This window comes from Pipistrellus hanaki (assembly GCF_964339955.1).
Source record: "Pipistrellus hanaki genome assembly, chromosome: 19".
In the NCBI taxonomy this organism is placed as follows: domain Eukaryota; kingdom Metazoa; phylum Chordata; class Mammalia; order Chiroptera; family Vespertilionidae; genus Pipistrellus; species Pipistrellus hanaki.
Window position 1 is genome coordinate 9,168,137 of NC_140521.1, and position 12,441 is coordinate 9,180,577.

The 12,441-nt window shown below is 43.6% G+C and overlaps 1 protein-coding gene across 5 annotated transcripts in view; it reads right to left on the reverse strand.

Annotated features, from left to right (window-relative positions):
* Nucleotides 1-274: 274 nt before the first annotated feature.
* The window catches only part of UBE2L3 (ubiquitin conjugating enzyme E2 L3), a 31,863-nt gene continuing 19,696 nt past the window's right edge, over nucleotides 275-12,441 (reverse strand). For all 5 annotated transcript variants that reach the window (XM_084867852.1, XM_084867856.1, XM_084867853.1 and 2 more), the window contains 2 exons: nucleotides 4,395-4,581; nucleotides 275-1,700 (listed from right to left, as the gene is read on the reverse strand). In XM_084867852.1, coding sequence (XP_084723978.1) covers nucleotides 1,546-1,700; nucleotides 4,395-4,581 — 342 coding nt within the window. In that variant the 3' untranslated portion in view covers nucleotides 275-1,545. The remainder of the gene's footprint in view (nucleotides 1,701-4,394; nucleotides 4,582-12,441) is intronic.

Below are 12,441 nucleotides of genomic sequence, written 5' to 3' on the forward strand. Positions count from 1 at the left end.
GTAAAACCAAGCTGTATTAGAGGTCATAGCCCTGGAAGGATCTCAAGTTTTAAAACTAAACTGAGCCGAGTTTCTTTAAGTCATTCCTCCACACAATCTAATGCCCCCGAGAGCCAGGAGGGGAAGCTGCCGGTGGCCGAGGCGGAGTTGGTGGCGCATGGCATCTGGGCCCTCGGCTTCCTCCGGGTGTCAGGGACAATGCTTTCTCTACTATTTCAGGGACAGTCCCACTTGCTCTGAAAAAGACATTAACATTCAAATCCTTACAAGTTCATCTGAGGATAAATTCTAAGGTCAATTTTTATTTCTACAAAAAAAGGCAATCAAAACAATATAAAACACATGTAGAGGATATTACTCGGTGAGCTTCAAGCGGAGCTTGACTCTGCACGGGCTGTGAGTCCAGAGGAAGGGAAGGCCGTCTTGTTCCTGGGCGGGCCCGGCCGGCTGCTTCAAAGGAAGAGGCCAGCAGGGCATCGGTGACCCCAGCCTGGTTCTGGCTCTAGCCGAGTCCTGCCAATTCCAACCCTGCAAAGGGCCACACTGTGCTGGAGGAGGGCTGAGGTGGGGCTGCTGCACTGAGGAGGTGGAGGTCGGGCTCCGTGGCACGTTCGGATGGAGCTTGCTGACGGGTGAGCGTGGAATTTCAAATGGACATTCTGGCTTTAGCGTTGTCTGCAATGGCCAGCACATCTTCTAAAATGGCTGCAGGGAGGAGCGCAAACCTTTGACCTCAGGAGCCTCTCTGAAGCGAATTCCTCACACAAGTGCAGTGTCCTCTGGCTGGCAGGCCCTCCCTGGGTGGCCACAGACCTGATATTGCAGGGTCCTCCCAAGCAGGCCGGGCCAGGCTAGTGTTCAGTCACACACACAGAAATCAGGGTTGCCATTTAATCAGTGTTATTGTGGTAACATTGGCAAGATTTTTACATAAGAGGTGGGCCTCCTTTTCATAGTTATTTCTTTTTTGGGGGGGAAGGGGGGAGGAAAGGGGTGGTTTGCTTGTTTAAAAAAAATTTTTTTTTTAAGTATGTTATAAATTGGAACCAGGAGAACTTGAATGAACTCCCACACGCATTGCAACATGGGAGAAGAGAAGCCACCAGACCGGACAGGGCTGCCTCTTCTCCTTTGTGGAGAAGGTGGGGCCTGGTTCTGGGGAAGTGAATGAATGAAAAAGAAACTGAATGCAAGAGAGTGGCATGGGAAGGGCATGGGGAGAAAGGGAACCACAACCTTTTATTTTAAACCTTAAGGTCTAACTGTAAATTGAAGATGTTGGGTAAATTTGGACAAGAAAAGAAACACCATTCCTTTTAGAGTAGACTGAAGCAGTGATTTTTAAAACAAAGAAAGCAGAACTAGAACATCTTAAATTTTTAATCCTTTCTTTACAGGTTACCTAAGACCACTTTTGATTAAGAAAACTGTAGAAAGTTAGTAACTGCCACAAGCAAACGCCAGGTGGTGGCCCGTGTCAATTTCCACAGAGTCCTGTTTTGCGGGGTCTCTGCTCACATTTGCTGGAATCAATCGTGGCAGATTTTAGTCCACAGGTCGCTTTTCCCCATATTTCTTTGTAAACTCTTCCGCATTCTTACAGAATTTTTTACGGTCCTTAGAGTATTCTTCAGCTAGGTCAGCCCGAAGCGGGTGCTCAGGCTGGGGGTCATTCACCAGTGCTATGAGAGACTGGATTACTGCCAAGAAAAGGAGAAGGCATTGCTGGTTACAATAGTCTCAGAAAGGCTCAGGCAAGCTACGCAACTCTGACTCTAACACTGATTTATATCAACAAAGCGCCCTGATTCATCCAAAATTCTAACCACAAACACTTAACTTTCCTCTGTAATGAGGATAAAGGGCCGGACAGCAGTCAAAGTGATAACTGCTCAGTGATCCCGCTGCTGCCTCTTCCTCTGAACTGACACCCGGAGGATGTCCCAGCCCCTAGCACTCACAGCCTTCCCCCGAGTCTGGAGGTAACAGGCCTGGCTCGCTCGCTCGCTTTCTCACGTGTGAAGCTTCGCCAGGGCAGAGACTGGGTGAGGTGTTCCAGACCCGCACTCATTTCAGGGTGGTTTCAATGAGTATGAGAATGAAGGGTGCAAGACAGGCTGCACCATGCGATGCTTAATGAGCCCAGCCTGGCAGAGCCCAAAGAGCTTCTAAACCAGCTGGGAAAGGTTCGCTGGACCACCCTGTCAGACCGCTAGGTTGAAAGTTCTGATGGGTATTTCATTCTTTCTCTGTTCCTTTGGGTGCATTTCTGGCTCCTCAGCTAAACTATAGTAAAACCCAGTTTAGCTTCGCTTGTTTTGATAGTGAGAACATTGATATCTAAGACTACTCGTCAAACTACAACTATGGCCCCATCCCATCACTTTTTCTATGTAGAACTGCATGCTCACTTTATTTTATAAATGTCTGGCTCTGGTTTCTTGATCTCTTTCTTGAGCCAGGTGCTCCCCAGAAAGCACTTTTTTCTTGCAAAAGAAAGACTTTAAAAAAAATAAAAATTTACCTCCTATAAAAGCTTTCTGAATGTTTAAACTGGGGAAAATACCGATTTAAAATACAGATTATTTATTGCTTGGTACTTTAATGAAGGCCATTCAGCAAATGCATGTACTTCATCTGGTTTAATAACAGTTATCCTCTCTTGATTTCTCAAATGTCCCTAAACTTACATAAGTGGCACCACACTCTATCTTCCTGAATATACATTAAAAAAAAAAAAAATTACCTCCTGGTCTCTCATTGTAGACGGTAGGGCAAGAGTAGATTTATAGTTGAATACACAAAAATTTATTCTTGTATTATTATGTATTAGTTACTGTATTTAATTTTCCATATGAACTATAAACCTACTTTTGCCCCATCCTATATATGACCAGAGAATAAAGCCTATGAAATCTCGTTTTTGTTCTTACAACAGTTTTCTTATAATAGAGGATGTTAACACTATTTATATTGTTATATTCCTTGAGTCCTTTTTATAATTTTATCTACTGGATTTGTTATAATAGTGTATGGGGGTTGAAACTTTCATTTTAAATTGCTTTAATTTTCTCCATACAAATTTTTTTGTTTTGTTAAATCTCATCCATTGATTTTTAGAGTGGAATGGAGGGGAAAGGGCGGGAAGAAGGAGGAGAGAGAGAGAGGAAGAGTGGGAGAGAGGGGAGGGAAGAGTGAGTGAGAGAGAGAGAGAGAGAGAGGGAAAGGGAAAATGAAAGGGAAAGAGAAAAAGAGTGATGTGAGAGAGACACAATGACTGGCTGCCTCCCACACAACCCGCCTCCTGATCAGGGCCAAGATCAAACCTGCAATGAATGCATAAATAAGTGGAATAACAAATCGAAGTTTCTCTCTCTAAAATAAATTGTTTTTTAAAAAAAAGAATAACTTTTGTCAAGCCTTAAAAACATCAGAATGACCAAATGCCACATCCACTGGAGATCGTTCTATCCTGACTCAGCATTTAGCACCACTCCTTTCTACTACTCAGCTGTGTTGAGTCTGAGGCTGAACTTTCCACGTGAAAGGCTTTCAACTCCATCTTTCAGGCTTTCCACTGAAAAGTGACTATTTACATATCATTCGCTGAAAAACTACCTGCAGCCTAGAAAATGCCAGCCTTATGTACTCTCTTTAATCTAAAAAGACCTTATAGTGATTGGCTGGTTACTTATAACTGCCAGGGGACAAGAGGGAGGCCAACAGTAACAATGAATTAGTATTCTCCCGCTCCCCTGGGTACGTATGCTTACAGACACATGGACACAAGCGGCCACATCCAATTCCAGTGAGCTCCAGCCTGCTAAAGCCAACTATGTGCTTTCACATGTGGGCACACAGTCTTCAATCTAACTACCCACCACCCCCACCCCACCCACTCTGAGCCACTGGCTTTCTGCTGCTGTCCACCAGGTGGTTTTAGCTTCTTCCCTCCGTTTAGTCCGCCCGTCTTCCTTCATGTCTGAGTGCACTTGCTAACTGCTGTGTGAAGCCACTTTAAACACACACACACACACACACACACACACACACACACACACACACCAGCAGCCCCGTAATCCATAAAAACTCCCAGGAACAGCGCCTACATCCCTCACTGCACTGGCACCAAGTACTGGGCTGGGCTGTCCACATGTGTCCTCACTGGGCTGCAAGCACACGAAGGGCCTCCTCAAACACCTGCCACAAACTGCAGGTCAACCTTGTGGCCACGATGTGCCATGCTCACAGGACTGATGGGAGCTCGTTGCACGGTGTGCACCGGAGTTGGTGAGGTTTGTCCGGACTGTGTGCGACACGCATGAGAAGGCAGAGCAGCGCCCGTCCCAGCAGCAGCCCCGGAGGGCACCTCAGGGGACAGGAGCATGCTTTACCTTGGTCGGTTTTCGTTGCTGGCTTCCAGTTTTCAGCACTAATTACTGGCAGACAGACCTGTCCCTTTTCATCGATGTTGGGGTGATAGATCTTTGTTTTAAATGTGATCTTCGGTGGTTTGAATGGGTATTCTGCTGGAAAGTTGATTTCGATTCTGAAGGCCCCCTTATCATATGGAGGGTTGTCCTGCGGAGAAAGAGATCAAGGTGAACACACTATAGTAAACAACTCTGCAGCTGGGACAGGAATGTTCTGTTAACTCGAAAATTAATTTATTTCAAGTGGCATATCAACTGAAACTTTAACCATCTTTGGGGAAACCATTAATAAATCAGTATTTCTAGAGTAAGATGTCTGCTAAGCTGTGAAGAGGCCTGAGATTGACATTCTGGCTTATTTTCTTTAAATAGACTTTATGTGTTTAGAGTCACTTTAGTTTCCCAGCAAGCAAAACTGCCCTGGCCTGCACACACACAGCTCTCCCCACTATCAACATCTTGTAATAACATGGTATATTTCTTACCACTAATCATTATCACCTAGACTCCATATTTTATTTTATTTTTAAATATATTTTATTGATTTTTTTACAGAGAGGAAGAGAGAGTGACAGAGAGTTAAAAACATCGATGAGAAACATCGATCAGCCACCTCCTGCACACCCCCCACTGGGGATGTGCCTGCAACCAAGGTACATGCCCTTGACCGGAATCGAACCTGGTACCCTTCAGTCCGCAGGCTGATGCTCTATCCACTGGGCCAAACCAGTTTTGGCCATATTTTATTTTTAAAAATATATTTTTATTTATTTCATAGAGGAAGGGAGGGGAGGGAGAGAGAGAAACATCAATGATGAGAGAATCATCGATTGGCTGCCTCTTACACACTGCCCACTAGGGATTGAACCGTGACCGCCTTCCTGGTTCATGTCGAGCTAACCATTGAGCACATCGGCTGGGCTCTCTGTACTGTTTTCAACAATTTGCTTTGTAGGACTTTTCATAGCACAGTCAACAAATTTTTAACATTAAGGAATTCCATCATATTCCCTTTGAAAAGAATATTTGTGGGAATAAGTATTTCCAGAACTGGTTTACCAATCTTTTATGACTACTCTCTGAATTATATCTAAATTTAAAATCACAGTCTCCATGAATTGAATTCAACAAGGAGCTTTACCTCTCACAGCTTAATTCACTTTCCCCTTAAGAATAAAAGTAGCTTTATTGTTTGTTTGTTTTTAAATATATTTTTTTTATAGAGAGGAAGGAAGAGGGATAGAGAGTTAGAAACATCGATGAGAGAGAAACATCCATCAGCCGCCTCCTGCACACCCCTACTGGGGATGTTCCCGCAACAAAGGTACATGCCTTTGACCGGAATCGAACCCGGGACCCTTCAGTCCGCAGACCAGTGCTCTATCCACTGAGCCAAACCAGATTCGGCAGCCTTATTGTTATTTTTCATAGAAATATACCATTTACACCAAAAAAGTAGTATTAACCTGTTAACCGGGGAGTTCCCTTTTTAATGACGCAACCTGTAACGGGCGCGTACTCTTTCACTAGGACGTGTCAGTACGTCACGCCCGGAGGACGTAATTTCATATTATTTTTATTTATTTATACTTAATGAAAATAAATGAAATATATATATATTTTCATTTATATATATAAAGCACAAAGGAAAATACAAAATTACAAAAAAAATAGAAAAGAATACGGACAAAAAAAATGGACACGTTGAATTAAAAAATTATAAATTTTACAAACAATGATAAAGATTACAAAAAATAGCCGAAACCGGTTTGGCTCAGTGGATAGAGCATTGGCCTTCGGACCTAAAGGTCCCGGGTTCGATACCGGTCAAGGGCATGTACCTTGGTTGCCGGCACATCCCCAGAGGCAGCTGATGGATGTTTCTCTCTCATCTCATCTATCCTTCCCCTTTCCTTCCTCTATCTAACTCTCTATCCTTCCCCTTTCCTTCCTCTCTGTAAAAAATCAATAAAATATTAAAAATAAAAATAAAAAGATTACAAAAAATATATGCCGTCCCTCTCGGGGCGCAACATATATTTCAAGGACGTATTCATACTACCCGTTCCCGATATTGTTTACGTTTGATGTATTTATAGGTCCTGCTCTGTTAACAGGTTAAACCTTCCACTGCCCAGGATAATGACTGTTAGCCGCCTGCTACATGGCCATGGTATGTTTTCTATGCGTTAACAGTACACACAGAGGCTTTTCATTCTAGATATCTATATACTACTCATATCCTATATAATAAAAAAGTAATATGCAAATCTACTGAACCATAGAACAACTGGTCGCTATGAAGCACACTGACCAGGGGGCAGACGCTAAACAGAAGAGCTGCCCCCAGCCTACAGGCCCCAATCGCCCAATGGGGAATGGGGAACTGGCCAACCTCTAGTTCCTCCCCCTCTGCTGGCAGGTTTCGATTGCCCGATAGCGAATGGGGAACTGAGGGTGAGTGGTGGTGGGGAGTGGGGCCGGCTGCCAGCAGCTGGGGAAGATGGCCCTGATTGCAGGCCAGGCGTAGGGACTGTACCCGTGCACAAATGTCATGCACCAGGCCTCTAGTGGAGTTATAAAACTCACTCATACTGTCCATATTCTTTATAACTTTCTCACGCTGCTATCCATTGTCTTTCAGTATGCAATGGAGATGTTCCCCTCTTCTTAGGTCCCACTGCCTGCATGTTGGTGGAGGCTACTGAGCTTTAACAAGCCAGGCACAGGCTTTGTGAACAAAGGCCACAAGGCAGGATGACCTAAGAAGAGTCTAGCAATTTCTCAAATGAATAAACATAAGGTTACTATATGACCCAGCAACCCCACCATGTGACCCAGTAAATTACCCAAAAGAAATGAAAACATATGTCCACATAAAAGTGTGTACACGAATGTTAATAGCAGCATTATTCATAATATCCAAAACGTGGGAACAATCCAAATACCCATCAACTGGTGAGTGAATAAGAAAACTATGACATATACATTACAATGGTAATAAAAAGGAATGGAGTATTGATATGTGCTACAACATGGATGAACCTTGAAAATATGTTAAGAAGCTACATACAGGCCTGGCTGGTGTTGAGTCTTGACCTATGTGTGAACCAGGAGATCATGGTTCAATTCCTGGTCAAAGCACATGCCCAGGTTGCTGGTTCGATTCTCAGTGCCCATTGGGGCACATTCAGGAGGCAACCAATTGATGTGTCTTTCTCGAATCAATGTGTTTCTCTCTGCCCCCTTCCCTTTGACCCTCTCTAAAAAGCAATGAAAAAAATATCCTCGCCCTAACCTGTTTGGCTCAGTGGATAGAGAGTCGGCCTGTTGACTGAAGGGTCCCAGGTTCGATTCCGGTCAAGGGCATGTACCTTGGTTGCAGGCACATCCCCAGTAGAGGGTGTGCAGGAGGCAGTTGATCGATGTTTCTAACTCTCTATCCCTCTCCCTTCCTCTCTGTAAAAAATCAATAATATATATATTTTAAAAAATATATATCATGTGAGGATTAATGAACAAAAATGTTAAGATAAACCTTTCAATTAGAAATTTTTGAATAAACAAAAATTTTAAAAAATATACAATAAGCTGAAAAATATTTGTCCCAGACACAAGGGATTAATTCAGAATTCTTACAACTCAACAAACACACTGTAGAAACCTAATAGATAACAGACTGCAGAAATACAAAGTCAATAAATAAGTAAAAAGAAACTTTAATTGTAATAGTAAAATTTAAAAAATGGAAATTACTATGGTCTGAATGTCTGTGTGCCTGCCCCCTCCCGCAAAATTATATGTTGAAACCTAATGCCCGAGGTGATGGTATTAGGAAGTGGGGGCCTTTGGGTGGTGACTAAGTCATTAAGACGGAGCCTCATGAATGGGATTGGTGCCACAGAGAGCCAGGACAGAAGTCTGACCAAAAGAGAGCCTCATATGATTGTGCCCTGACTCAGACTTCCGGGCTCCAGAAAACTGAGAAATACATGTCTGCTGTTTGGTAACCAGTCTGGTATTTTGTAATATAGCAGCCTGAATGGGACTAAGACACAAATCAAATGGAGAACTTTTGCATCGAAATGGCAACAATTTCTTTCCGTGTGTCTGTTTCATACTGACAGTTTTCCAGAGAACAGGACGGGTTTTAATAGTAAGAGTGAGGCTAGGCACTTCACACACATGCACTTACTGAACTTTTAAAACAACTAGAAGTAAGGGTATTAGGACAAACTGCATAACTAGTCCAAGATCACCAAGCCAGCCAGGGGCAGGGATGGAGTCTCACCTGGGTCAACTGGACCCCACAGCCTAGAAGATGAAGTCAGTGACACTCAGAACCCCCTTTAAAAATACCCAGCAGTTTTGCCTAGCCAGTATAGCGTCGATCCATGAACCAGGTGGTCACTGGTCAAGGAATATGCCTAGATTGCAGGCTTCTCTCTCATCAATGTTTCTCTCTCTGTCTCTGTCTCTCTCTTCTTCTTCCTTCCCTCCCTTCCTCCCTCTTCTGAAATTATATATTATATTCAGAAGGAAGGGAGAGAGAAACATCAATGATGAGAGAGAATTCTTGATCGGCCACCTCCTGCACGCCCCTCACTGGGGATCAAGCCTGCAACCTGGGCATGTGCCCTTGACCGGGATCGAACCCAGGACCCTTCAGGCTGACACTCTATCCACTGAGCAAAACTGGCTAGGGCAATAAAAACATATTTTTTTAAAAATGCCTAACAACTTCCATGACAGCCAAGGATACATATAGGAACTTGTGCAGATAGTGCCCATTGGAATATATTATAAATTGGCAGTCTTTCTGGAAAATAAGTTGATAATATATACAGATGCTCCTCAACTTATAGTGGGTTACCTTCTTCTTCTTCTTCTTTTTTTAAAAAATATATTTTATAGATTTTTTTTACAGAGAGGAAGGGAGAGAGATAGAGAGCTAGAAACGTCAATGAGAGAGAAACATCAACCAGCTGCCTCTTGCACACCCCCTACCGGGGATTTGTCCTCAACCAATGTACATGCCCCTGACTGGAATCGAACCTGGGACCTTTTAGTCTGCAGACCAATGCTCTACCACAGAGCCAAACTGGTTTCGGCACCTTTTTTAAAAAAAAATTTTTTTTTAAATTGATTTCAGAGAGGGAGGGAGAAGGATAGATAGAAACATCAATGATGAGCGAGAACCATGTGTTAACTTTTTTTCATATATATATTTCAGAAATGAATGGAGAGGGAGAAAGAGAAAGAAACACCAATGATGAGAGAGAGACATTGATCGGCTGCCTCTTGCACACTCCCTACTAGGGATCGAACCTGCAACCTGGGCATGTGCCCTTGACCAGAACTGAACCCAGGACCTTTCAGTCCATAGGCCAATGCTCTATCTACTGAGCCAAACCAGCCAGAGCATGTACTACCTTTTTTAAAAATATATATTTTATTGATTTTCCACAGAGAGGAAGGGAGAGGGATAGAGAGCTAGAAACATCGATGAGAGAGAAACATTGACCAGCTGCCTCCTGCACACCCCCTACCGGGGATATGCCCGCAGCCAATGTACATGCCCTTGACCGGAATCGAACCTGGGACCTTTCAGTCTGCAGATCGACGCTCTATCCACTGAGCCAAACCAGCCAGGGCATGTACTATCTTTTAATAAACCATCACAAGTTGAAAATACTGTAAACTGAAAATGCGTTTAACCTACAGAACATCCCACCTTTGCCTACATTTCTACTGCATGCATGTTGCTTTTGCACTATTGTGAAGTTGAAAAAATTGTAATCTTATCCAGACTGGTATGGCTCAGTGGTAATCTTAAATCAGGGACTGTACAGCCCTACAATGGTCCTTTCCTTATATATAAACCTAACCTTAATAAAATATAGACTATAGAATATCATATAATTCTTAAGATCAGAATCTAAAAGAAAAAAGATACACCGAGTTTTCCACATAAAGATGTTCTTGGACACATTAGTTTTAAAATGGAAAAAAAAATGCCCTAGCCGGTTTGACTCAGTGGATTGAACGTCAGCCTGTGGACTGAAGGGTCCTGGGTTCGATTCTGGTCAAGGGCAGATACCCAGGTTGTAGGCTCAATCCCTAGTGGGGGGTGTGCAGGAGACAGCTGATCAATGATTCTCTCCCATCATTGATGTTTCTATCTCTCTCTCCCTTTCCCTTACTCTCTGTAATCAATAAAAATATATTAAAAAAAATAAAAAGAAAAAGAAAATACATTAATAATCTAAATGGCCAATAAGAAAATAATGAATAAATGATCATACAAATATTATGGGATATGATATAGTTATTTTTTAAAGTATGAAATTATCTAATGGCCCATTAAAGAATGCACATAAAAAAGCTGAGAGATGCCAAAACCGGTTTGGCTCAGTGGATAGAGCATCCACCCGCCTACAGACTAAAGTGTCCCGGGTTTGAATCCGGTCAAGGGCACATGCCCAGGATACTTCTAAGGTACCATGCCTTCATCAGCCTGGCCCTTTCATCCCAACTGGACAGACCCCAGGTGAGTTTGGCAGAAGACTCCCCATACTGACCCAGCCCCGACCACGTAGGAAGACCTGAGCCCAGGTATGAGGTACTAGTGGGGACCCTGGGCAATGACTTCAGAAGTGAGAGAGGAAGGGAAAGAGGCACATGAGCAGGGGTGAGGACAGCCTGGCCACCGTGCACTCTCTCTGGGCACAGCTTCCCTGAAGGGAAAGCGAGGCTTGGCCTGGACACTCTCAGAGCCTTGGCTCAAGCAGACTGGGATTCTACCAGCCAGCCACTCCCGTGTGCTTAATGAGACTCCAGCCCGCCCACAGGCTCTGCTAACACGACACCAGAGGAAGGCTTCGGTGTACACTGGGGTCAGAGTCGGCCTGACAACCATCTACTCTTGGAGCTATCCCTCAGTCTTCCAGGCCATGGAGCTCAGGGGTAGACTGTCTAAGCTTGACTGCTCAATGGCATCCCATTCATTCTTATCAGTTTTCAAATGACCCAGGCTACCTGTTTACTTCTTAAATTAGTAGATGGTCAGATGGTCCTGGCTATCCTTCCACTCAGCATTTATCAGGTCCCCATGGCAGGGAAGTGCTGTGGTGACCAGCTGACCGTCCCGTCAGGGCTTCTCTGCTATCCATACCCTGTGCCCTGAGCCCCATCACCTCCAACCCTGAAGAAATTTAAGACTCCATCCTTCCGCCGAAACCGGTTTGGCTCAGTGGACAGAGCGTAGGCCTTCGGACTCAAGGGTCCTGGGTTCGATTCCGGTCAAGGGCATGTACCTTGGTTGCGAGCACATCCCCGGTGGGGGGTGTGCAAGAGGCAGCTGATCTATGACTCTCTCTCATCGATGTTTCTAACTCTATCTCTCTCCCTTCCTCTCTGTAAAAAATCAATAAAAAAATATATATATATATAAAAAAAGACTCCATCCTTCCAACCAGAGTGGAATCTCCCAGATTTAAAATTTCTGAATGTGTACTAGAAGATTACAACGTATATATTTCCTTATTTACCCAAATGATTATGAAAATAAATTACAAATCCAATATTTGCCATTCAAGTTCCAGGGACTTTTATTTTTTTATTTTTTTATTATTATTATTTTATAAATATATTTTATTTATTTTTTTACAGAGAGGAAAGGAGAGGTATAGAGAGCTAGAAACATCGATGAGAATCATCGATCAGCTGCCTCCTGCACACCTCCCACTGGGGATGCGCCCACAACCCAGGTACAGGCCCCTGACCGGAAACGAACCCGGGACCCTTCAGTCCGAAGGCTGACGCTCTATCCACCGAGCCAAACCGGTTTCGGCTTTTTTTTTTTTTTTTTTTTAATATATTTTATTGATTTTTTACAGAGAGGAAAGGAAAGGGATAGAGAGTTAGAAACATCGACCAGCTGCCTCCTGCACACCTCCCACTATGGATGTGCCCACAACCAATGTACATGCCTTGACTGGAATCGAAC